The 25,127-nt window shown below is 51.6% G+C and overlaps 3 protein-coding genes across 6 annotated transcripts; all 3 read right to left on the reverse strand.

Annotated features, from left to right (window-relative positions):
- Positions 1–333: 333 nt before the first annotated feature.
- Positions 334–8,511, reverse strand: LOC116744643 (cytochrome c oxidase subunit 6B1). Its single transcript, XM_032614689.1, has 4 exons — positions 8,371–8,511; positions 6,491–6,607; positions 5,272–5,372; positions 334–678 (listed from the first exon to the last, which is right to left on the reverse strand). The coding sequence occupies exons 2-4, from the start codon at positions 6,594–6,596 to the stop codon at positions 625–627; spliced, it is 261 nt and encodes an 86-aa protein (XP_032470580.1). The 5' UTR covers positions 6,597–6,607; positions 8,371–8,511; the 3' UTR covers positions 334–624.
- A 2,208-nt stretch (positions 8,512–10,719) lies between these two features.
- Positions 10,720–13,569, reverse strand: ETV2 (ETS variant transcription factor 2). Its single transcript, XM_032614628.1, has 6 exons — positions 12,985–13,569; positions 12,771–12,884; positions 12,441–12,500; positions 11,727–12,185; positions 11,168–11,280; positions 10,720–10,925 (listed from the first exon to the last, which is right to left on the reverse strand). Exons 1-6 carry the CDS (start codon positions 13,046–13,048, stop codon positions 10,725–10,727), a joined length of 1,011 nt encoding a protein of 336 aa, XP_032470519.1. The 5' UTR covers positions 13,049–13,569; the 3' UTR covers positions 10,720–10,724.
- Positions 13,570–16,935: 3,366 nt separating this feature from the next.
- RBM42 (RNA binding motif protein 42) lies at positions 16,936–24,509 on the reverse strand. 4 transcript variants are annotated; one of them, XM_032614591.1, is made up of 10 exons: positions 24,243–24,476; positions 23,862–24,006; positions 22,476–22,560; positions 22,306–22,380; positions 20,740–20,805; positions 20,487–20,662; positions 19,660–19,992; positions 19,224–19,341; positions 17,271–17,465; positions 16,936–17,179 (listed from the first exon to the last, which is right to left on the reverse strand). In XM_032614591.1, exons 1-10 carry the CDS (start codon positions 24,368–24,370, stop codon positions 17,067–17,069), a joined length of 1,434 nt encoding a protein of 477 aa, XP_032470482.1. In that variant the 5' UTR covers positions 24,371–24,476; the 3' UTR covers positions 16,936–17,066. The 4 variants fall into 4 exon arrangements, with proteins under 4 accessions (XP_032470482.1, XP_032470483.1, XP_032470485.1 ...); XM_032614592.1 differs by having other exon boundaries at positions 20,487–20,641; positions 24,243–24,453; XM_032614593.1 differs by having other exon boundaries at positions 16,937–17,179; positions 20,487–20,638.
- Positions 24,510–25,127: the final 618 nt, after the last annotated feature.

A 25,127-nucleotide genomic window follows, 5' to 3' on the forward strand; every position in this document is an offset into this window, starting at 1 on the left:
TCCAGTGGTTGGGACTCAGCACTTTCACTGCCAAGGGCTCGGGTTCAATCCCTGGTTGGGGAACTAAGATCCCACAAGCCACGTGGTGTGGCCAAATAAATAAATAAGTAAAAATAAAATAAAATAAAATAACCTAGAGGGAGAGGGGTGTTCACTTGTTGATAATTGTTGAAGCTGGGTGATGAGTACATAGGAGTTTTTATTATACTATTTTCATGTGGTTCAAAACATAAGTTTTTAAAAATTATACAGATAATAAAGGAGAACACACAGATAAATTTTAGCACATACAGGAACATGAGGCTCTTTTGTATAATCACTCACTCTACTGTCTGGTAAAGAAGAGGTGGTCAAAGTTTATTAAAAGAAAAATTTTAAAAAAGGAAAAAAAAAACTACCCTGAATTCAGTCTCTCTTACTGGTCAAGGTACTAATTCCGCCCCAGCTTCTGGCCCCATCATCCAGCTCTTTTACACATACACAGCCTTACACTCTTCCAACGAGTATTTATTATTAGTTAAGCCATGATTCAGGACCCCAGGGTGGGGATCACTATGTACCCAGGTCCCCCTTCACCACCCTGGGGAGAAGGACGGAGGACAGAGAAGGTGGGGTGGAGCCAGTTCAGATCTTCCCAGGAAACGTGCCTTCTGCCCGGCGGTCGTCCCAGGCTGACACCTGTGGAAAGACAGCCAGTGTTACTCCCTTCCTCCACAGGGAAACCAGATGGGTGAACGTCTTTGTCTTCCCCACTTTGCCTACCTGTTCAGTCAACAAGTAACCCCAGGACCTGCTATGTGCCAGGAGCCGGGGAACCAGTAGTGACCCAGAAGGACAAGAATCACTGTGCTGAACGAGCTAACATGAACTGACCCACTGAGGGGACAAGGGGTGGGGCGAGGGGTGGGGCGGTGGTGGAGGAATAATAACAGGCAGGCTCACTGCAGAGCTGTCTGTGGGGAGATGTGTGTAAAGACCTTCAAAAGTATGACCAGGCCCTGCTTCAGGAACCCCAGAGTCAACCCTCAATGATGTCTGTCAGAACAGAAGAAAGAAGGAATACTGGGCAGCTGTGAATAAAAATGAGGCTATCTATGCTCCAGCAGGAAGGCATCTCTAACGATCAAATGCACAATCGAGTGCAAAAAGGTCCAAACCGGCTACAGAGTGTGATCCTACTGTTGCTCACAGAGGTATGCGTACATATACAAAACGATGGACAGGCCCATATCGAACTGCTAACACTCTCCCGAAGTAACACTCTGCAACTTGTGGACCCTCTTACAGGCAGTCAGAGCACATTTATTTTTATATATACACACACATTCACATTTACATGCTATACATTAGAGGCAATGGATAAACGCACGGATAAGGAAGACAAACTGAATCCCTGCTCCATCGCTTCCTAGCTGTAATTTCCTCATGCAAATTACTCAACCTTTCAGGGCCTCAGTTTCCAATTTTGTAAAATGCAGATACTGATAATAGTACCTATCTTTTTTTTTTTTAAGCACGTTTGCCCTTATATGATATAAAGCACTTACAAAGTAGCCGGCCCATAGCAAGTGCCTATTTTATTTACACACATACACCACACATCACAAATACTCTTTACTTAAATTGGGCCATACTATACAGATTTTTTCCCCCCATACTATACAGATTGTCCTGCAACTTGCTTTTTCCATGAGTCTTAGAGCTCTTTCTGTATTCTGTCACATAGATCAAGATGAATATACCTTCATATATAACTTGTTTCTGAACGTTCCCCATTACAAACAACTCTGCAATGGTTGTCCTTGTACACAAACATTTTTATAGGATGTGTAGATGTGAAACTGCCACATCTAGAGTATGATTTTTTTCATTTTGAAAGATCCTGTCTCAGGATTGACCTTAACAGTGATTGGACCTGGGCTTCCCTGGTGGCGCAGTGGTTAAGAACCTGCCTGCCAATGCAGGGGATACAGGTTCGAGCCCTGGTCCAGGAAGATCCCACATGCCGCAGAGCAGCAAAGCCCGTGCGCCACAACTACTGAGCCTGCGCTCTGGAGTGCGCCAGCCACAACTACTGAGCCCACATGCCACAACTACTGAAGCCCACGCACCTAGAGCCCGTGCTCCACAATAAGAGAAGCCACCACAATGAGAAGCCCACGTGCTGCAACGAAGAGTAGCTCCCGCTTGCCACAACTAGAGAAAGCCCGCGCACAGCAACAAAGACCCAATGCAACCAAAAATAAATAAATTTTTAAAAAAGTGATTGGACCAATCTATAGAACCACCAACACTTAGTACTACCTTCCACTCCCCATCCCTCTTAAGTTAAAGGATCAGGCTGGTCTGATCCTCTGGCAAATTAGTCTTTGTCCAATAATCCCACTTCATGGAAAGGAAACTAAGGAAACCATTCAAATAGAAGGCAAAACATTTCCTGCAGTGGAATTGTACACTGCAGTATCATTTAAAATAGTGAAAAAAGACTGAGTCCAGCTAAAGGGGAAGGGACTATTTTTTAACTATTAAAGACAATGGCTACCCAATAATTGAGCAGGTTGTACTGACATGAAAATAGGCAAACAATGCAAGTAAAAAAGCCAAGGATAAACAGTATCTACAGTATGATCCATATCTATATTTAAAAAGTACATAGGGACTTCCCTGGTGGCGCAGTGGTTAAGAATCCGCCTGCCAATGCAGGGGACATGGGTTTGATCCCTGGTTCGGGAAGATCCCACATGCCGCGGAGCAACTAAGCCCATGCGCCACAACAACTGAGCCTGTGCTCTAGAGCCCGTGAGCCACAACTACTGAGTCCGTGTGCCTAGAGCTCATGCTCCGCAACAAGGGAAACCACCGCAATGAGAAGCCCGTGCACCACAACGAAGAGCAGCCCTGCTCGCTGCAACTAGAGAAAGCCCACCTGCAGCAACGAAGACCCAACGCAGCCAAAGATAAATAAAACAAAATAAATTAAAAAGAAAAAAGTATATAAACATACACCAACACCTACTCACACATTAGAAAAGGAAGTGGAAGATTTATACCAAATTTCTAAGGGAAGTTAACTTTGGACTCAGAAGGAGGTGACTTAGGAGTTTTTCACTTTTTACATTATAATAGTTTCACTTTGAAGGTTTACTGTATTTTTTATGAAGAAACTAAAGATTTTTTAAAATGGGAAAATAAAAGGGAGTTCCTTGGTGGCCTACGGGTTAGGATTCAGAGCTTTCACTGCTGTGGCCTGGGTTCAATCCCTGGTCAGGGAACTGAGATCCTGAGAGCCTCGCGATGTGGGGGGGAAAAAAAAGAAAGAAAAAGAAAAGAAAAAATGATTGGAAAAAATGTTTTAAATGCTCATATAGGATAAGTGCTGGACTCCCAGCCCCACTCCTCCCCAAATACACATACTGGGATTAGAGACTAATTTTTAAAAATACACAGGAAACACCTGGAAGATGTTACAGTATTATCAGCCAGGTCAGGAGGATGAGAAACAATTTTTTGCCCCTTCCTCTATTTCTTAAGTTTCTGTGAAGTGGTTATATTGCTTATAAAAAAACAAAAACGAGCAATAGCAATAACAAAACACTTATTTTTACTTCACCAAATTTCTGGAATATAGAAGCCAGGGCTGCTGGGTATAAAGGGTGTGTTCACATCCAGCCCTCAGAAGGCAGAGACAGCAGGCACCCGAGGGGAGGAACCACAGAATCTAACGCTCCCCAGGTAAGGGCGGGCCCAGGTCCCAAAGGCTGGGGTGTGGGGCAGCACCGGGACTGGAAGCATGTTTCCTAGCACCCTGTCCAGCACTCACCTAATGCAGGCCCTGAGGCTGGAGGGCGGATATTATGGGATCATGATGTCATGGTACCCAAGATCACGCAGGGACAAGGAGAAATCCTGGGAGGGGAGAGGGTACTCAGACACTTGAGACTGTGGCCACAGAGGTGGGAGGCAAACCAAGCAAGCTGAGGAAGAGTGCATTAAGGCAATCTGTTCTCAAGAAACAAGCCCCAAAGATGTACATCAAAATTAGAACACAATCTCCACCAAAGGGGACCAGTTAAATAAAAGCATTTGTAAGGTAAGGACCTCCCTGGCGGGCCAGTGGTTGAGACTCCGCGCTTCCACTGCAGGGAGCGCAGGTTCGATCCCTGGTTGGGGAACTAAGATCTCACATGCTGTGCAGCACAGCCAAAAAATTTTAAAAAAGAAAAGAAAAAAACAAAAATGAATGAGGTAGATCTATACGCACTGTCATAAAAAAGGCTCAAGACACACTGATAAGTCACAGAACAGACTATATAGTATGACCCATGCATACACAGAAAGTTCCACAGGCTTATGTATGATAAATGTATATAGAGAAAGATGAATCGGTTAACAGTAGTTACCTCAGGGGAGGGGGACTGGGGAGCGAAAGTTGACGTCTACTTTTCATTTTACTGTACTGCTCTGTACTGTACTGTTTTATTTTTTAAAATGAGCACTATTAGTTTTGTAATAATATCATATTTTGATTTTAAGACATACGATTTTTTTCATTTTAACATCTCTGAAAATAGCATGCTTGTTACATCCATTTCTGGCATTAAAAAAAAAAGATTTAAACATCTCTCAGTGTTTCTTGTAGTCGATGGGGTCTTGATGCAATAAATCTTTTATTTAAAAAAAGAGGGTATGGCAGAATATTAAATAGTAACGACGGGTCTGGTCAGATCAGGCCTAAAAGGACTGCCTTATTGCATCCCTGTTTTTTAGAAATGCATGCGGAAGTAGGTAGGGGTGAAATGACATGTCTGGGATTTGCTTCAAAATACTTCAGCAAAGGAAAGAGGAAAAAGAAAAGGAACTGGAGGAAATGTGGAGAAATCTTGAAACTATTCAGTTTGGGTGATGGGTATATTTGGGGGGGTCACTGAATTATTCTCTCTACTTTTATGTATATTTGGAAATGCTCATATGAAAAAAGGACAGGATTCCAAAAGATGGTGAGCTCCACAGGGACAGGGCATTTACTTGCAGAGTGTCTGGGTGAGACAGATCTGGTTGCCTTGGCTGAGAGCCTGGCTGGTTGAGAGAACCGGCGAAAGGAGGAAAGGGAGGTGATTCTAGGAAGAAGAAAAGGCCACATCCATGGCCAGTGTGGTGCCTTGTCCTCCCTTTGCCTCTCACAGATGAGCTCCCATGAAGTCATCACACGCCCCTCTGCTAGGACCCCACCCCCACCCCAGCACCCCAAGGGCCCCAGGAGGAGGCACATACCCAGGATATGGGGCAGAGGGACTTGTACACACGCCGGTACCATTCACACACGGAGACGTCACCCCCTTTAGCAGTCATTGCCTTCTCACAGCGGTGGAAGTCTGTGAAGAATGGGGATCAGGGTCAGCCCAGACCAAGGGCTGGAACACATTTTTGATCAACATTCACAGAAATCGTTTTTACTTCACAACCAGTTACACAAATCCCCCCTACTCCCAAGTTTCACAAAGAAAGCACACCCTTACGAGTGTAGTACTCATAAGGGCTAGACACACCTCGCTAAGCTGATTCTGCAACCCCTAAAGAACGACAGTTCTACTTGAAAACTCTGGGGTCAGGAATGATAAGGCAACCTGAGAGGTGTGTGTGGGGATTATGGAAGTCCAGAACCAGGGCAGGGGAAGGGGACGGTGGTCTCGATGCTAAGATGCTGGCATCCTGGAGAAGAAGACGGGAGGGGGATAATCTGGTTTTTAATAGTAGGAAATTAATTCAAAAATTACTCCAAGTATTACACGCCTGGGCACACTCCCTAGAGAGAAAAGCATTCACGTGGACATCAAATTACATTTATAAGCATGTTTATAGCAGCACCATTCATAAGAGCCCCAAACTGGAAACCATGCAAGTGTCCACGAATAAAATGTGGAAAATTGTACAGCAATAAAAATGAGCAAAACACATGCCACAGCATGGACGAATCTTCAAAACTGTTGAATGAAGACATCCAAACGTAAGACAACACATACAGTATTTATAAAGATCGCAAAGAGGCAAACCTCACAGCGGTGATAAAACCAAAGTGTGACTGCCCTGAGTCTGTGGGGTTACATCTCTCCTGGGGAGAGTAGAGTGTTGTTTTCAAGACAGGGCGTGCAGTAGGCATGGGAGCCCAGACGGCTGGCAGTATCTAGTTTTCTATCCAGATTATAGTTACATGGCGGATGCACTTTAGAATTATTCATTTAGCTGTACATTATGTTTTATGTACTTCCTGTACGTATGTCACAGTCCATAAATACACACACACACATCTCGGGGGGAAAAAAAACCACTGTGGGAACCAAAGTTTGTGACCCTGGGCCAGATCTCAAGCACAGGTGGTGATGAGGGGCACAGGCCCTGCGAGGAGCCAAGAGGCAAGCGACTTGAGGTGTGCGACCAGGGGAAGGTCAACACTGCGCCCCGCGCCCCCTGCCCCCCCCCATGTCCTGCTCACCCAGGTAGTTCTGCCAGCAGTTCCTCGTCTGGTTCTGGTTGGGGAAGCGGCTGTCAAAAGGAGCAGTCTGGTAGTTCTTGATTTTGGTCTTGATATCCTCTGCCATAGTGCTGACTCCTGGAGGCAGAGAATGGGTGCTGGCACAGGTTCTGGGGCTGGCAAGGGGCTGTCGGTCCACCCAGGCCCGGTGAGCAACAAGCCAACGCCCCTCCCTCTCAGTACACACAGAGGCGAAGGCAGGGCAAGAACACATTAAGGGTGGAAGTCACAGCAGGGTGTCTGGGGGAGTCAACTCCTTGGTAAAATCAGGCTTTATTTGTCCCAACATAACACCAGCTGACATTCACTGAGTGCTTACTATAAGCAAGGAAGCTTTATTCCTACAGTCACTCTAAAAGGCAGAAACTATTACTATCACTGCTTCACAGACAAGAGACAGGGAGTTTAAGCGACTTCCCAAGGTCATTCAGCACACATGTGGTGGAGCGGCACTCCTAACTTAACCTACACTGCAGAGGTTCTTAATGTCTACTGATGCCATGAACTCCTCAGGGGTCTAATGAGCCCTTTCTCAGAATATGTTTAAATGCATTTAAAGGGGACTTCCCTGGTGGTCCAGTGCTTAAGAATCCGCCTTCCAATGCAGGGGACGGGGGTTCGATCCCTGGTCGGGGAACTAAGATCCCACCTGCCCCGGGGGCAACTAAGCCAGCACGCCACAACTAGAGAGAGAAGCCTGCGCACCTCAACGAAGATCCCGTGTGCCGCAACTAAGACCCGACGCAGCCAAAAGGAAAATAAATAAATAAAAACTTAAGAATGCATTTAAAAATTACATAGGATCACAAAGAAAACCAGTTACTTGCAGCTGAGGATTTATTAACTACCACAATTTCAAAACAATCACGCCTGAAAATGATATGTTGTGAAATCTGCAACCATAATGGTCTGTAAGATGACCTATGATTTTGATTGCTGACGAAGTCACAGATGATGCCAATACTACTAGGGCTATTGCCTCCATTCTTAACTGAAGGAAATGCTACATTTTAACTAGAAACTAGCAGAAGTACAGATGTAAATTTCCCCCCATTCAAGTACTAGCACCCCTTGAATTCTACAGATTCTGTGGACCCAGGGTTAAAAACCTGTGCTGTAATCTCTCTTATGTGGTGACACACTGTTTTCATCAGGGAATCCGAGAGAAACTGCCTATCAGATTATTCGAGGAGTCGTGGGATTACACAGAAGTAAGCAGACCAGTAATAAATTCAAGCGACCCAGGGTAGCGGTAAGGATCTGGGGCACCGGAGGAGAGTCTTTCCGGGAGCGGGGTGATGTGAACACCAGCCGCTGGGACACAGACGCGGTCGGAAGAGTTGTTTTGGAAGCGATCTCCACCCGCTTTCGGGAGGGAGGGTGGACTGCGGATGACGCTGCAGCCCCTCCAACGTCCAAGGGAGAGGAGGGGCCAGACACCAAGAAGCCAGGCCGCGGCCTAGGCAAGCCTGGGGGGTCGGGGGTCGTGGGGGGAGGGACGCCTGCGGCCTGGTGACTAAGAGCACTGCAGTCCTGGTCGCTGGCTAAACTGCATAATATCTGATCCTCAGTCGCCTGCCAGTCAAAAAGGGATAATCGCAGGCCCTACCTCATAGGGCTGGAGGGAGGATTACATGAAGCAATATAAATCGCTTGGAATGTTCCTGGCATCGAAGAACTAAATAATCGTCAGCTACGATTACTAACTGAACAGGACCCCAGGGCTCCTGGAGGTCGGCCGCCGCCGGCCGGAAACCTTATCTCGTTCTCCGGGAAGCAAGGGTCGGGCTCCACAGTTCCCCAGGCTGAGGTTCCAGGGCCCCCGAAGCCCCCACACTCACCGAAAGATGCTCCTGAAGCCACTGGAAGCTCAATGTGACCCTTAGCAATGACGCCAGCGTCGGACCGGAAGCGGAACGAAGACCGGCCGGAAGCGGGACGAGGCAGCGCACTGGGCAGCCTTCCGCACGGCTAGAGCGCCGTCCCTGGAGCGGTTCAGGCCACGCCCATGCGAGCGAAGTCCAACCTTCCTATTGGGCTGAATGCCTGTTCATCCTCAATCCCGGCCCAATCGTAAGCTTGCGTGGCACTTGGAACCGCACGGAGCTATGGCTGTGCAACCTGTGGGCGCAGCATGGTCGTCTCTCTGTGTTTACCAGGAGAAAGGAGTCTGGGTCTTGGGGCTGGCTAGAGAGTGGGCATGGGAAAAATATCCTAGCGGAAATGCTCTTATTCGTGTAAGAATTATTTATTGAATGCTTACCCTGACAAAATCCTTGCGAATGACCTACACGGTTTGGCCCCCTTTTATACTCTTATCTCCTTCTCTTAACTGCTGCGGTTCCAGGCACACTGGCCTCCTTAGCAGTTCCATAAACGTGCAGGCTGGCTTCCCCGTAAGGGCCTTGGCACTTGCTGTCCCCTTGGCCTGGAATGCTCTTCTTGCAGTTGGCTCCCTCCATCATGTCCTGCAGGTCTTTGTTAAAATGTCACCTTATCAATGAGTCCTTCTCAGTCCAAATATTTAAAATTGCTGTCTTGTCAGTTTCTTCCCTACTTTATTTCTCCAAAGCACTTATCTTCTGACATACTGTATCCTTCCTTTTATTGTTTATCTTTTTTTGTCTCCCTCAATATATAATAGAAGCATCATAAAGGAGCAAGTTTCGTCTCATTCACCATTGTTTCTCTAGCACTTAAAACTGTTTCTGGGGCTTCCCTGGTGGCGCAGTTGTTGAGAGTCCGCTTGCCGATGAAGGGGACACGGGTTCGTGCCCCGGTGCGGGAAGATCCCACATATGCCGCGGAGCGGCTGGGCCCGTGAGCCATGGCCGCTGAGCCTGCGCGTCCGGAGCCTGTGCTCCGCAACGGGAGAGGCCACAACGGTGGGAGGCCCGCGTACCGCAAAAAAAAAAAAAAACTGTTTCTGGCACATAGTATAGGTACTCTATAAATATTTGTGGAATGAGTGAATTTCTTGTGTGAATAAAGGGGGCTTCCGGGGACTGGAAGAGGAAGCTGTGAAAGAGACCTGCTTTTGCCCCTCCCCTCAGCCTGGCCTCCAGAGCTTCTCACATACTGTGCTGGGTGCAGTGTCCAGGCCTAACTGGGTTGGGGGCCTCTTATGCATTCTGTGTTCATCAGCGTTGTAATTATTTGTGGAACTGCCTGTTTACATGCCTGCATCCACCCCCTTCAATGAGATCTTCCCAAAGCCCAAAGCCCTTCCCTGCTTAACCCCCTCCCTGGCTCCCCTGTGCCCTCAGGACAAAGTCCAGGCCCCTTACCATGGTCCACATAGGCAGTTCCAACTGGAGCTTTGTGAACTGAGCCGTGGTCCCCTCTCCAGCCATGCTGATATTTTAGTTCATTGAACAGTGCTGTGAGATCTACCTCCAGGCCTTCGATTACTCTATTTCTCTGACTGGGACATTCTTTGCCTACCCGACTTTTCAAATCAGCTATTCTCTTCTCCAGGAAATTTTCCCTGACCACCCCCCTGCCCCCACCTCAGGCTAGGGCAGGATCCCTCTTTTTGGTCCCCCTCTACCCCCTAGGGTTTCCCCATCCCAGCCCTGACCACTCTGGGCTGTCCCTGGCTGGTGATGGGTCTGTCTCCCCACTGGACTGTGAGCTTCCTATGGGCAAGGTCCAGGGTTGTCTTGGTCACTGCTGAGTTCCCAGCATGGCCCATAAGGGGACCACTCAGTAGGCTCTCTTTAGAGGCTCAGTAGTTCCTAGAACAGGGTAGGCTCTCCTTGGGGTCTCAGTTCTATGGCCCCCAGCTTGGAGTGGGGAAACAGAGTAGATGGCTTTGGGGCGTAAGCACTAGGTCTAATTCCTTGATGGTTCCTAGCACTGGGAGGTCACACAGTAAGCCCTTTTTGGAGTCTGAGTCCTCTCTTCAAGGTGGGGACAGTAAATAAACTCGAAAGTTAGTGATTGGGTCTGATTCTTGTGCAAGTCCCAGTACAGGACAGGCACACGGGAGGCAGGCCCAGTGGGGACTCTCTGATTCCTCTGCGTGTCCCACGACACAGTGAGCACACGGTAGGTCCCTCGGTGTGTTTCGGGATCACACGGGGCTGTGGAGGCGATGTGGGTGTGCTGGTGCACACAGGCTCCCTAACAGACGTAGTTAGTATCAGTGGGAAGGATGCAAACAGCACGCACAACAATGCTTGACCGTGTATTTTTATTGAGTCGTTGCTCCCTGTCCGCTCTCCACGCAGTCGGGATAGACTAGGCCAGGCACGCGGCCCCCGAAGCGGTACGTGTACTTGCGCCCCCCGCTCTTGCGCACGATGTCGCGGCGGTAGTAGTAGCGCAGACCTCGGCTCAGCTTCTCGTAATTCATGCCGGGCTTCCTCTTGCGCTCGCCCCACAGCCGCGCCACCTAGGGCGAAGGCCGGGCTTAGTCTGAGGGGGCGGGAGAGGTGGGGAGTAGGAGGGGCTTGACAATAGATGGGTGGGGCGGGGTTGGGGTTCTGGTCTGTCAGCGTGGGGGTTAGGCCCGGCGGAGCGGGGCGGAGTTGAGGGCGAGGCTGAGGGCGGGGCCTAGCACTAGGCGAAGTGCTGGTGGGGCCAAACTGAACACAGGGAGACCCAGGCGGGACTGGGTCTGGGAGGCTGCCCCACCTCTTTGGGGTCGCAGAGTTGGAACTCGCGGCTATTGCCCGTCCAGCGGATGCAGCTGCTACGCGCCCCGTCGTGGAGTAGCTCCAGGAGGAACTGCCACAGCTGAATGGGACCTGCGGGGTGGAGGCAAGTGAATACTCAGGTTTCCTGGCCCCAGATCATGTCGCTTCGATGACCCAGGAATCCGGATCCCCTCCTCCTCGGGGACCGAGTCCGGATTCCTCCGTCTAAGGGACCTAAGAGTTGGCCTTGGGGACCCAGGCATGGGGGCCCCCATCTTGGAGATTTAGGAGTTTGGCTGCCCCATCTTGGAGACCCAGGGATCCATATCCTCATCTCTTTCCTCTTGCCTAATGCAGGAGCCTAGGTCCTCCTCCCTTGCTCTCGGGAAGACTACCCGTGTCTTAGTCCTCTCCTCCCTGGGGACCCAACAGGAGGGCCACCGCCCCCTCCTCTCTCGAGCCCCGCCAGTTTCCCGGTCCCGCCCCCTTTGGCGCCTAGGCCCCGCCTCACTAGACTCCGGCTTCGCTCCCTTGGGACAAAGTGTCTCGGACCTCACCTCGGTGGTTAGCTTTGGGGTAACAAGCCAAGGTTGCGCGGTCCGACTGCTGGCTCGGTTCGGAAGAAGTGGTGAGATCTGAAGTCTGGTACTCCTTCGAAGAGGTGGTGCAGTCCGTGTGCAGCCCCGAGTCCCAGGAGATGGTATAGTCCGATTCCGCAGGCCCGCCCCACGAAATGGTAGAGTCGGCGGGCGGCTCCCCGCCGAGGTTCTTGCCCCAATAGGTGGCGCCGTCCGGGCCAACAGAATAGTCCCAGCTGGTGGAGCTGGCGGCGACCTGGGCGTCCGACCATGAGTTGGCACTTCCCGCCGAGGTGGCGCAGTTCTGGGCGGCTGCCCCTTCAGAGCCAGCCCAGAGGGCGGGACCCAGGGCCTGGGAGACGGGGCTCCAAGGGACCGAGCCGGTGCACGGCAAGTCTGTCCAGTCTCCCGACCACGGAAGAGCCTGAGGGGCGGGTTCTGTGAGGACGAACGGACCCCAAGTGAGAGGAGCCCAGGTGTCCCGATCCCTGGCCCCCTCGGGGGTTCTAGGGGTCGAAGCTCGCAGCCCTGGCGCCTGGGGCCCCACGCTCCAGGATCTCGGTCATGCCACCTTAAGGGCACAGGCGTCCCCCGTCCTATCCCCGTTCCCCCTCAAAGATCCGGGAGTCTAAACCTAAGTCACAATGGAGGACCCCAGTCCCCTCCTCCCCCCACCTCTCCGCACACACTCACCCGCCCCCCATGGAGCTTCTGGGTACGGTAATGCGGAGCCCCAGTCCGGCTGTGGGAGCCCTGAGAGGGATAGGACGTAGCAGAGTTTAGGGGATGGTGTGCACAATGACTAGAGACTCCCCTCAGCCACTCAACCCAATGGTCTTTATTTGTCAGGGACTGAGAGTTATTACCCCCGGCCCCTACTCACTCAGACCTGGGACTCAGGAGGCTGTCTGGGCCCCTCCTCCTTCAACCTCTGGAGTTCAAGCCCACACCCCTCTCCCCGTTCAACCCCAGGAGTCCAGGCACGCCCCCTTCCTCCCTTAGACTTAGAAGCCAGCGTCTCACCTTCCCCAGCGCTCAGGGGTCCCAGCCCGCAGACACTTTTCCAACCTGTCTCCGCTGTCAGCGCGTCCCCTTGGAGTGCCAGTTCAGGGAAATAGAAGTCGAGTTCAGCTCCTTCTGCAGGCAAGAAGGTTAGAGCCCCGTCAGGGTCAGTGGAGGCGCCCACCTGAGCACCCTCCCCACACACATTGTCTCAGCCCCAGCAGCCTACCCAGACCTGACAGCCTGCTCCCCAGGGGTACTTCCTGTGCTGATGCTCCATCCCAGTTCCACAAATCCATGGCTGCTCGCTGTGAATATTCTGGGTCAGAAAAAAAAAAAGGGCCCAGGGTGAGCTGGTGACACTTAGGGACCCTGGAGTCTGAGCCCCATCCCTTGCTTCGCTCAGACAGAGGAGTCCGGGCCTCTGCTCCCTCCTTCCCCAGGACCCTGGATTGTTGGCCTCCAGTGTCCTTTTCTCTCAGACCAGGAGTTAAGGGCCCCCAGACACCCAGACCCAGGAATCCAGGCCCCCAGACACCCAGACTTCCAGTCCCCAGTTCACAGCTCACCTCTGGCAGGTCCCTCTGCCCTCAGCCGGGGGTCTCAGCCCCATTTCATACCATGCACCCCCTCCCCCTGGGGGCCTGGGCAGGAGGGAATTTTCCAAGACGTCAGAGCTGGGGGTCGCAGCGGGGGTCGAGTTGCAGGGGCTGAGGCGGGGCCGAGCTGTGTCACCCCTGCCCCACTCCCCTCTGCCCCCAGAGATGGCCATCCGCCTTCATGGTAGCTTTGGCTGTCCTGCCGCAGGGGTGGCTTGGACTTGAACAGGAGCTTGGGAAACAGCGGGCTGGGGGAGACCCGGGTGAGGAAAGGTGTTTCCGGGGTGACTGGGGCGGGGGGTGGGGGGGCTTGGGGACTTGATCCTGTGACAGGGGAGGTGGTGGGGGAGGAGAGCCTGGGGTCAGCTGGGCTGCGCCAGGCTTATCTGCAACAGGAAGGGGGATTTCCGGCCAGACCCCTGGTGGGCAGACGTCACAATCCACAGGGGGCCTGCGGGGGTAGGTTGACCTGGGATCCTCCACCAGGCCCACTTCTCCCCTTCTGAGGGCTTTGAGGGGAAGTCCTGGGGCTGCTTCCGAGGACAGTAGCAACAACAGTATGAACAATAACAAGTGATAATAATAGCTAACATTTATTGGGGGCTCATTACATGCCACCGGCTGTGCCCTGGGCCTTTGTTTAATCCGCTTACCAGGTAGGTACTAGTCTTCTCCTGATTTTATGAAACGGGAAATTGAGGAGGAACTCCTTCCACTTTTCTTCATCTCCAGAATCCATGCCCTTCCCTGATAATAACAGTTCAGGACAAATGGGGAAATTTGAATATGAACTGAATATGAGATATAGAATTAGTCATTTTCTTAGATGTGATGATGGTATTATGATATGAAAGCTATCTCTATAAGGAACACTGAGATATTTAGGGGTGAAGTGTTGTGTCTGTAACTTGTTTCCAATGATTCAGCAAAAAAACAAACCATGTATACTTGCGACATGTACATGCACACGTGCAATATTTGGGACACACTTTTACTAAAAAATTATTTGTTGTTTGTCTTAAGTTCAAATTTAACTAGGTGCCCTGTATTTTTATTTCCTAAATCTGGCAACCCTAAACCCTGGTAGCTTGGCTTCAGAGCCTGTGCTTGTACCCATCCTGCAATATTGATAAGTAAATATTTAGCATTAAAAATAACCTCTTTAGGGCTTCCCTGGTGGTGCAGTGGTTGAGAGTCCTCCTGCCGATGCAGGGGACACGGGTTCGTGCCCTGGACCGGGAAGGTCCCGCATGCTGCGGAGCGGCTAGGCCTGTGAGCCATGGCCACTGAGCCTGCACGTCCGGAGCCTGTGCTCCACAACGGGAGAGGCCACAACAGTGAGAGGCCCGCGTACCACAAAAACAAAAACAAAAATAACCTCTTTAATATGGGCCATTTCCAATATTCACCCAGTTCAATCACTAACCACTTGCCATTCTGGGGGTGGGAGGAGTGGGGCGTGTGGGCACTGCCCTTCATTGTTACACGAGGGAAACTGGGCCTCAAGGGGAAGAGCAACTTACTAGGTCACACAGTGGGTGGTCCTGGGGCTCCTGGGATTGGACCCAGCGCTGGTTGAACCACAGAGCCCTCGGGCATCACCAGTCCCTCCATCCATCTAACCCAGGGGTCTGAAAGGAGTCTCCACCTGCTGTGCCCCACCAGGCCTGGAGCCTCCTCTCCCTGAAGCTGGCCTCTCTCCTGTCTGTATGTATCTGTCTCTCCATGTCTCTCTGCCCTGGGTTGACGTCCCTGGCCCTGGGTCTCTGTTGTACCAGGCCTGACTGCAGTAACTTTTTTTTTTGGCCACATCTCACAGCTTGTGGGATCTTAGTTCTCTGACCAGGGGTTGAACCTGCGCCCTCAGAGGTGAAAGCAAGGAGTCCTAACCACTGGACCCCAGGGAATTCCCCCAAGTCTCTTCTGATGTCTTAGTCCCTCCCCACCTAAGTGTTTCTATCTCTCTACCTATCTCCTTATCTGTTTCCATCTCTTTCGCTCCCTGGGTTTTTTCCCCATCTGCCTTCCCATTGTACTGCCTCAGACCCACAATTCTCGTCTCTTCCTGTCTCCCTCCCCACCTCTCTGTCTCTGCTCACTACATCCCTTCCATTTCGGTCCCTCTGTCTCTCAACCCCATTGATCTTTTTCTGTCTCCCCTCGGGACTTAAACGCACACATTTAAAATCCGCCTTTCTGGAATCATTCTTCTTTCCATCTCCTCCTTTGCCTGCAGTGAATAGAAGAGGGTCAGGAGTAGGGAGGGCTAGTGATGTGGGGATGGGGTTTGAGGGTTCTGGAGCTGGGTGGTCCAGCCCAGGTGGCAGGGGGCTGAAGGGTACTTCCTGCCATTGATGGGAGGCCCTCACCCCTCTAACCAGACTGGAAAATGTGACGTCAGAGGGGGCAGTAAGGGAGGAAGACAGGAACTGAGGAAATTTGACACCTTTCCTGGGTAACTGGCTTCCCTGAGAAGCCTTGGCATTGTTTCTCCCCTCCCTCCCAAGCCTTCTCCCAATCAGGGGTTCTGATGGCTATGTCCCAGGGAGGCCCTCATCCCCTCCCCATGCCATCTCCCTCCTTCGCCTGGTCACTGCTCCAGCCTCCTTCCAGAACCCCAGATTTTTCTGAAGTGCAAATCTGTGATGCTAGTCCCCTGCTTGAACTTTGTCTCAGCTTCTCAAGGCTGGCTGCTTTCAGGGTAAAGTCTAAGCTCCCAGTTTGGCATTCAAGTTCCTGCATGGACACTTCTTCAGACAGGCAGAGACAAGCGTGGAGCTGGGAAACAGGAGTTGGGGAGAGACTTACAGGTGCAGAGAGAGAAGAGAGACTCAGAGAGATATAGACACTTAGAAAGAGACAAGAAACAGAGGGGCACTCATAGAGAAACAGAGAAGGAGGCACAGAGAAACACTCAAAGAGATAGAGCAGAAGTTGGCTGGCTTTTGGCAGAGTGAAGAAACTGGAAAACAGTCTCAGAGACCTAGAGGGTGACAACTGCAGAGACTAGGAGAGAGAAAAACAGGAAGAGAATGAGAGTTTCAGAAGTGGCCAGTGCCTTGAGGAAGCCCCTTCCTGACTCCCAGGATGGCTCCCATCCCAACCCTGATCACTCTGGGCTGTGACTGTCTGGCTACAGCCCTATCTTCTGCCACTGGACCATGAACTTGGAGGGAACAGGGCCTGTGGCTGCTTAAGTCACCATTGTGTCCCCAGCACTGTCCAGGCCCTTGATGAGAGTCTGCTGAATGGATGAAAGCCTGGAAGGCTGTGAGCTCCAGAAGGGCAGGGCCCAGAAGACCCCCTTATCTTGGTGCTGAGAACACAGGGTGGAGTCAGAAGACCACAGGTTTGAGCCTCTGCTTGGCTTCGGCCTTGCCCTAAGCCTCTACTTCCTCCTCTGTGGAATAGGCTGCACTGGACGTGCACTTAAGAGGTTTCAAGAAGATGTAAGGGGCATGCAGCAGGGACCAAAAAATGCCCATCTGCATGTTTGTCTGAGTAAACTTTCAAGGCTCCCCACTATTCCCAGAGTGGGGGATGCTAAGCCCTGCCCCCCAAAGAGTGCTTCCAAGCCTAGCCAAGGATGGAAATGAACGTAAATTTATTGAAACTGGTTTTGGGGAGGATGGGTGGGTGGATAGTTGAGGATTTCCCAAAGAACTGTGGGGAGGAGCCAGCGCCCGGCCGGGTGGGAGCGGGTGCCCAGCCACAGACCCTATCTCAGGCCCAATTTCTTCTTCTCCTTTTGCTTCTTGCGCACCACATCCAGGTTCCGGTCCTTCCACATGCTCTTGCGCAGCTTGATGGGGCGTGAGCCCACATACTTCCCTGCGGGAGGGAGGGCTCATGGTCAGGCTTGGGGTCAGGCTCAGGCCAGATGCCTGCCATGCCCACTGACCCTAGGGAAGGCTGCACCCACCATTCATCTCACGCATGGCGCGCACATAGTCGCTGGGGTCCTTAAAGCTGACGAAGCCATAGCCCTTTGTTTTGCCCGTGCGCTTGTCGCGGATCACCTTAGCCTTAAGGAAGGATGGGAAGCGGCTGAAGGCTCGTGCCAAGATGTCATCATTCACCTCATTGCCCAGATCCCCACAGAAGATTCGGAAGTCATCTGGGGTTGGGAGAGAGGAGGTCAGAGGATACAGATGTCTGGCTCAGTCTTATTTAAATGACCCCACCTTCTCTGGAAACATCACCAAGCCCTCTTCCTCTGTATGCCCAGCAGTCTCTGCCTGGGGCCCTCTTGGTCATAACAGCCAATGCTTGTATAGTATTTACCCTGTGCTAGGCTCTCTGCTAAGCACCCATGAGGTTTTAGCACATCTGGCACTCTCAACAACCCTTTACACCAAGGCACAGAGAGGTCAAGTCACCCGCCCCAAGTTAATCAGGAAGCGGCAGAGCTGGGACAAGAACTCAGGCATCTGGCTCCAGAGTCCTCACTTTTAACTAACTGCCCTGCCCTGCCCCACCCCAGGGCCAGCTCTCCCATTCCCTCGATGAAGCCCCTACCTTCGTCATCCCAGCCCTGGCCTGTCCTCCAAGCCCACAGCATCCTTTGGTCTCCTGAACACCTCCCCATGGACATTCCCTGGGCCCCTGACACCCACTGGCTCCCATAATGGCACCCCGGTACCACAGAATTCATCGTTCCTCAGCTCTGCTTCCTCTGCAAAGCCCACTCGAATCCCCCTTGAGTCCCTTAAACCTGAACATACTGCCTGATTCTTCTCCAAGGCCAACTTCAGCTGCCATTCCTGGACATATCCCCTGGGCTGGGCCTGAGCCTCGACCAAATGTGCTCAAGCCCAAAGAATCCCTTCCCCCATGAGCATATACTATTACCATCCCCTTGCTGGAGATGAGGAAAATGAAGCTTGAAGGGCTAAGTGACTTGCCCAAGGTCACAGAACTAGGGCCTACAGCCTGCACTGGCCACATCTGGGCCGGCGCTGCCATGGCTCTGGCCTGGGGTGGGTAGACGGTCCCAGGGAAAGAGGCAGAAGTCAAACACTAGGATGGGAGGCAGGCCCCTCTCCTTGGCTACCGCTGTGGCTGCCCCATAGCTCTGGTGGTGACTGAGGACACTCTCTGAGAACAAGTTAGTTTACCCCAGGCAGAAATAATCTGACAAAGGGTAGGACCTTCTACAAACCAACCAGTCTGAACACATCAAAAAACTATTATACATAAGACAAAGCAGTGGGAGGGAGACAATTCTCATTAAAAAATAATCTAGTGACACAAAACCGCATGTATTCTCATTCGGGGGAAAAACAGCTATAATATAGTTTGGGGACAACTGGGAAAATATGAATATAAACAGAATATGAGATGCCACAGAATTATTGTTAATTTTCTTAGATGTGTTAATCGTGTAATGATATGAAAGAAAATATCACTTTTCTTAGGAGATGAATACTGAGGTATTTAGTAGTGAAGTGATAACTTCATTTATAATTTACTTCAAATGACTGAGCAAAAACCAAAAAAAGATACAAACACGTGGAGAGTTAAAGTGAATACAGCAAAGTGTTAATCTCTGAATCTAGGTGGTAGATATATAGTTGTTAACTGTGCAGTTCAGTATTTAAAATGTTTCATAAAAAGTTAGGAGACAAAAGAATGCTCTTTCACTTTTAGCAAGCCAGGCCCCTCATGAATGAAACAGAGGCCAGAAGGTCCTAGGTGCCAATCCCCTCCACCAAGTTCTGTTCAGTGGCCAGTCAAGGGCCTGCCCCCGCAGTGTCCTAGTCTGGCTCTCCCCGGGGTGGGCTAACAACAATGCTGCCCTTCAGAGAGGTGTGCAGTTACCTGGGTCGCCTTCCCTTGGTGGAGCAGCACAGATCCTGCACTCGAGCCCACTTACCTGCATCCCACTCCAGCAGGCTGGGGTCCTCCCAGCTGCTCCCAGCTGCTGTGCGAATGCAGCGTTTCAATTTCTCTGGCTTTCCTTTCTTCTTGTCCTCACCTAGAGGCTCTGGGACCTGCAGAGGAAAGGGATGGGGTGCAAAGGGCTTGATGCTGGAGTCTGCTGGACCCGTATGCCCTCTTCATGTTCCCCCACTTTCCTCTGCCCACCCGGTCCTCCCGCCTCCATAGCTGGGGCACTGGATGTGCTGCTGGCTGTCAGGTGTGTGTGTCTGCCTCCCTCTTCCCCATGTCCTCCCAACCCCTCCAATTTCCTGGGTCCCTCCTACCTCCACAGATAGAAGATGCCATGTGTTTCTGCGTGAAGAAGCCCCTGGGCTCCTGTCTGCCCAATCAGCCCTTTCTGTGCCCCCACTGCTCTGCTCCCTGCCTACCTCAAGAGCCATGAGGCCAGGGGGTGGTTCAGGCCGAGGGGGCCGGGGTCTCGGACGCAGGGACAGGAGCTCAGGAATGCGCAGCGGGGGCAGTAGGCCTCGCACAACTTCCAGCGGCAGGGGCAGGGGCTCAGGCTCGGGCAGAGGCATGGCCAGGGCCAGTGGCAGGCTGGGCCCAATGACTGCAGGGCCAGCTGGGGTGCCCCCTGCCCCCACAGCCACCGCTGCGCCAGCCTCCTCCAGCCCGGCCGCTGCTGCCACCACAGCCTCCTCCTTCTCTTTCAGGCCCAACCCCAGGCCGAGGCCCAGCTCTCGGGGTGCTGCTGGCTCTTCCTGTAGGAAAAAGGAGGGCATGAGGGGGGCCAGATCACAGGCTCAGACCTCACTACCACCTCCATCCTGTACAACAGAGCAAGGGCCTGGGCACCAGAGAGCAGGCAAGAGACACCTAGACAGGGAAAGGAATCTCTAGTTAGAGACAAACACAGGGATAGAGAAACACAGGCAGAGAGACAGACAGACATAGGGACAAAAAAAGACATGAAGACAGAAATACAGAGACAATCAAAGGAAAACTAGAGATACAGAGAGAGAAGTACACCTGTAACTTGTGTTTTCTCTCTATACTTTCCTTATAAAAAGAAAAAAACAGAAAGATATGGCCACAGAAGGAAAGAGGGAAAGACAGAGACAAAATCAGAGAGTGAGAAGGCAGAGACATGAAAAGCCACAGGAAAGGCGGACTTGGAGGACACAGCCCACTGGGCCAAGATGAGGGCCTCCCAGCCCACTGCACCTCTGACCCTCAGTTCCCTGTCCACACTCACCAGAGGAGGCCTCAGAGCAGTCATGGAGCCAAGAGGGGGCCCTGGGGCCCGAGCCATCGGTGGCAGCATCATAGGTGGTCCAGGGGGGCCAGGCAGAGGGGGGCCCACGAGGGCCTGGTGAGGGGGCCGCAGAGCCATAGGGCGGGGGCCACCTGCTGTGGAAGAAAGAGCAGAATCTGTCAGGGTGTTAGTGGGGAAATCGGAGGGCTTGGGGAGGAGTTACGTGGCAGGATGATGACCCTGGCCCCCTCACCTGCTCTCTGTAGCACGTGAGGGATGAAGGCTGGATGCAGAATAGGGGCCCTCTGGGGGGCCGCAGCTGTGGGAGAGATGGGGGTGTGTGTCAAGGGGGACTGGGGCACTTGGGGCAAGGTGTGTGTTTGTGGGTACTCTCAGAACCAAGAAATCTGGAGAAGAGCCTGGGGAGCCTTCTGGGAGATGCAGGGTTCTTTTCATTTGTTCATTCAGCAAAAACTTACCACTGATGATTTCCTCTGGGCCTGGCCCTGTCCTGTGCAATGCTAGGGACACACCAAAGACCAAGGGCTCTAAGGGAGCTCCTGGTCCAGAGCAGGAGAGAGCAGACCTATCACCAGAGTGACAGCCAGAGAGATCAGGGCTGGGATGGGGGAAAGCCCAGGCAGAGTGATGGAGGCTGGGAGTGGGGAGCCCAGGAAGCAGTGGGAGCTCAGAAGACCTATGCCGGGGGGACTAGAGAAGGCTTCCTGGAGAAAGGGACCTGTGAGCTGAGACCCAAAGGATAATGAAGAGTTGGTCAGGCAAAGGGTGAGTTTGGAAATATTACTAGCAAGGAGAACATTTATAAACAAAAATTTTTCCCTTTTCAGTTTAGTGTAATCGTAATAGAGGATGTTAGAGTTGGACAGCATCATAGGAGAATGGTCAAGAGGTCAGTAGGCATCCAAGCAGTCTTGTTGGCTGAACTGTGTACGTCCTCTGGAGGGCACTGGGGAGCCACAGCAGGGTTGGAAGCTGGGCAGGGGACTATGTCAGATATGCACTTTGATCAAAACCATACTGAAGGGTAGGAGGTGTTAAACCTCCTCAGATATCAGATAAAAAAGTGTAACAGGATTTAAGTAGCACAATTAACAAGTACAATCTAACAGAGATCACACCAGAACTTTACAGAACACATAAGGAAATACGAATGTCACAAAAATTGTGTGTATAAAGGTCATCTCAACAACACAAAGTAGGAGTGAGTGACCTGTGGAGAGGAGAGATTTTAGTTGATTTGGGTTATAGCTGGATTTGGGTTTAGTTGATAGGTTTTGGAAGAATAAAGTTGGGCAACAATGAGCAGGGGAGAGAAGGGACCTCAGCAAGAGCCCTGCTGGTATATCCCAGCAATGTGTGGGGCTCCTGAGGAGGAAATGCGGCTCTCTCTCTGCAAGGGGCTGGGTGATGTAGGGTCTTGACTGACAGGTGAGGAGCACAGGTGCTTGTTTGATGGTTTGTTCATCCCATCAACAGAGAGCACGTAATACTTACTAGCTGGCATGGACCTTATTTTTAGAGAAAGCAAAAGATGATAACCATAATAAATAAATTGTACAACTGTTCTAAAGCATGAAGTGCTATGAAGAAACATAGCAAAGCGTAAGGATTAGGAGTGACAGTAAGGGGGTTGGTCTGCAGTGATCAAGTGAAGCCTTATTAATGCCAAACTGACAAAGTACACGATCAGGTTTATGCTTTAGAAAGACAATGACATCATGGGGATGAAATGGAGAGGGCGAAGTAGTTGAAACAAGAGTGCTTGGTGAAATGTGGGATTTCCTGGCCCCACACCTACCTGCTCGCCGCAGGAACATGGCTTCTCGAGCCTCTGGACTGTCCAGGTGACTCCGATCACCAGGACCAAAGCCAACTGTTGGGAGGGGAGAAATGAGGATGGTTGGAGGAAAGTCCCAGGCATCCCTTTTTCACCACCTTGCCTCCCTCACTCCACCACTCCTTACTTACCTGGGCCCACAAAAGGTGGGCCACCCACCATGGGAGGAACCACTGTGGCTGCAGCGGCTGCTCGGGCCTCCAGAGTCTGTTGGACCTGTTGGAGAGGAGGCTTGGGTGAGAGGCCTGATTCAGTGTCCCCAAGCTGCCCTGGCAGGCTCACCTGGGAGGCCAAGGGTTTCATTCTTTGCACTCTGTGGCTATCTATCAAACTTTAGGTCTCGGCTAAAACATCACTTTTCAGAGAGGCATTTGGGACCACACTAGCCGAAGGTGTCCTTAGCCCCTCCCAGTTGCAACTTCTCTCATCATCCTGCTTCATCTTCCCCAAAGCACTTAGCAGTACCTGAAATTATGTCTAGCGTGTCCTCCTTCTCTCTCGTGCCATCACCCTGGTCCAAGCCACCATTATCTCTTGCCTAGAGTATTATGGTAGCCTCTTCCTCAGACTCCTTGACTCTGCCCTGGCCCCCTATAGTCTGTCCTCCAAACACAGCCAGAGCGACCCTGGTGACATCTAAGTTGGATCACATCACCTCACTGCTCAAAACCCTTCAACTGCTTCCCATCTCAGTAAAAACCAAGGTCCTTGTGATGACCAACAAGGTCCTACTAGATCTGTCTCTACCACCTCTCTGTGCTGTTCTCCTCCCACCCTCTCCCTTGCTCACTGCATTCCAGCCACACTATTCTCCCTGCTGGTCCTTGAACATGTCAGGTATGCACCTACCTCATGGCCTTTGCATTGGCAGTTCTCTCTGCTGGGAATACTCTTCCCCCAGATATCTGCCCAGTTCCCTCAATCATGCCCTTTATATCTGCGTAAATGTCACCTCCTCAGAAAGGCCTTCCCTGATCGCGCTGATAAACGTCTGCCCTTCTTACTCTACTTTGACCTGTCTCTCAGTAGTAAAATGTAAACTCCAAAAAAGGTAGTGATTGTTTTTCTGTTTTGTTCTCTGCTATATGCCTAGTGTCTAGAATAGTACCTAGTGCAGAAAAGGCACTGGAAAATTATCTGTTGAGAGAATGAACAAGTTTCATTTACTTGTTCTCTTTTTAGTAGTCTCTCTCTTCACTACTCATATATGCTTAGCTATAAAACACTTGAATGTGACTAATGATACTGAGGAACTATTTAATTTTAGTATGAATTTTAAATAAATACAGAACATTTCCATCATTGTAGAAAGTTCTACTGGCCAACATGATCTAGAATAAAAGCTCCCAAAGGGCAGAAATATTGTTTGTCTTAGTCACTACTGTGTCCTCAATGCCCAGCACCTGAAATATTTGTCACACTAATTAATCAACAAGCCAACATGTTAATAGCTCTCTGTATACAAACACTGTGTTCAGAGGCAACGTGCTCTATTATATGCGTTAGTTCAGCCGTACCTGCTGGTATGTGTTGGTGGCGATAATTGGGCGGATCACAGGAGCTGCTGGGACTTGCATTGCTTCTACCGTGGGGACGGTAGGCACCGCAGGCACAGCAGTTGGGATTCCTGTAACCGGAGCCCCCAGAACTTCCTGCTCAAACCTGGGGGGGGGGGCAGGACAGACACCACAGCTCAGGACCTTGCACCAATTCTGGAACGCTGGGTATATCGCGACAGCGCCTTCACCCCTGCCAAGCTCTCCTTCTTACTCCCGCCCCCACAATCCCGAAAGTCCCATTTCCCCAAGATAGAGCCATCTGTCGGGCCTATCGTGGCCTGGAGGGTCCAGGGCTCTGGCTGTGGGACGGCTCTTATCGCGCCCTGTCGCGGGCCTTACAGGGCCATCTCCGCCTCCATCTCCTTCAAGCGTTCCTCGCCGCTCTTGCCCGGGATGCCAGCACCAGGGCCCGGGACCACAGGTCCTCCTGCACCCGGGAGTCCCGGGGCTGGCCCCGCCCCGGCCATCGCTGCTGCCGTCGCTGTCGCCACTACTACCGCCTCAACTCAGTCGCCTCCGCCGGTTCCGCTGTGTACTCCCTGGATTCGTCAGGGTTGGCGCCAGCGGATGACGTCTCAGCGAGAGTGACGGGCGCCGGTACATGACATCATGCGCCAACGGGGCTCGTCAACGGGGATCTAAGGCCAATGAGAACCCGGCCACACCCGAAGGGCCCGCCCCAAGGAGGAGTATAGGCCAATCAGAGTGCCGGAAAAACGAGTTTTACGGAAGAATCTGAGTCTATGAGAGTGCAGCCGAGCGAGACCGCCACGCCTACATGGAGGAACAGGGGCTAACGAAAGTACTGTAAAGTCAGTTGTCCCCGTTCCTGAAGTGGAAACTTGATCTTTAAGGACTCAGGAAAGTTCGGAGGTCCCGCCTTTGCCACCGCGAGGCCCGTTCCGGAAGTTTTAAAACACACTGAAATCCGAATGATCCCAGGGCAGGACGAGGCTGGATATAGCTGGGGGCCGTGGTCGCCCGCTCTGGGGTAGACGGACACGCTACCAGACAGTGAGTCCCAGAAAAAACAGGGACATGATGTGGGAAGCTCAGATGAGGTGCCTGACTCAGGCTTCCTGGAGGAGGTGACGTCTGAAAACTTCTGCTGGATGAAAATGAGAGATTCTGGGTAGGAGGAATACAGTTCATGCAAAGGCCGAGAGACAGTAGTCAAATGCGTCACCTCATAAGGTCACGTGTATACTTTCGGTGTCTGTGCTT

The sequence above is a fragment of the Phocoena sinus genome, chromosome 19, assembly GCF_008692025.1.
Source record: "Phocoena sinus isolate mPhoSin1 chromosome 19, mPhoSin1.pri, whole genome shotgun sequence".
In the NCBI taxonomy this organism is placed as follows: domain Eukaryota; kingdom Metazoa; phylum Chordata; class Mammalia; order Artiodactyla; family Phocoenidae; genus Phocoena; species Phocoena sinus.

Excerpts from the sequence above, each read along its gene's own strand:
- LOC116744643 (XM_032614689.1), bottom strand. The coding sequence starts at position 6,596 with ATGGCAGAGGATATCAAGACCAAAATCAAGAACTACCAGACTGCTCCT. Across the intron at positions 5,373-6,490 it reads CTGCTGGCAGAACTACCTGG|ACTTCCACCGCTGTGAGAAG; the intron begins GTGAGCAGGACA and ends CATTCTTCACAG. Across the intron at positions 679-5,271 it reads CCCTCTGCCCCATATCCTGG|GTGTCAGCCTGGGACGACCG; the intron begins GTATGTGCCTCC and ends GTCTTTCCACAG.
- ETV2 (XM_032614628.1), bottom strand. The coding sequence starts at position 13,048 with ATGGATTTGTGGAACTGGGATGGAGCATCAGCACAGGAAGTACCCCTG. Across the intron at positions 12,885-12,984 it reads CCTGGGGAGCAGGCTGTCAG|AAGGAGCTGAACTCGACTTC; the intron begins GTCTGGGTAGGC and ends TCTTGCCTGCAG. Across the intron at positions 11,281-11,726 it reads CCCCAAAGCTAACCACCGAG|GTCCCATTCAGCTGTGGCAG; the intron begins GTGAGGTCCGAG and ends TCCACCCCGCAG.
- RBM42 (XM_032614591.1), bottom strand. The coding sequence starts at position 24,370 with ATGGCCGGGGCGGGGCCAGCCCCGGGACTCCCGGGTGCAGGAGGACCT. Across the intron at positions 20,663-20,739 it reads TCACGTGCTACAGAGAGCAG|ATTCTGCTCTTTCTTCCACA; the intron begins GTGAGGGGGCCA and ends ACACCCTGACAG. Across the intron at positions 19,993-20,486 it reads CTGCTCTGAGGCCTCCTCTG|GAAGAGCCAGCAGCACCCCG; the intron begins GTGAGTGTGGAC and ends TTTTTCCTACAG.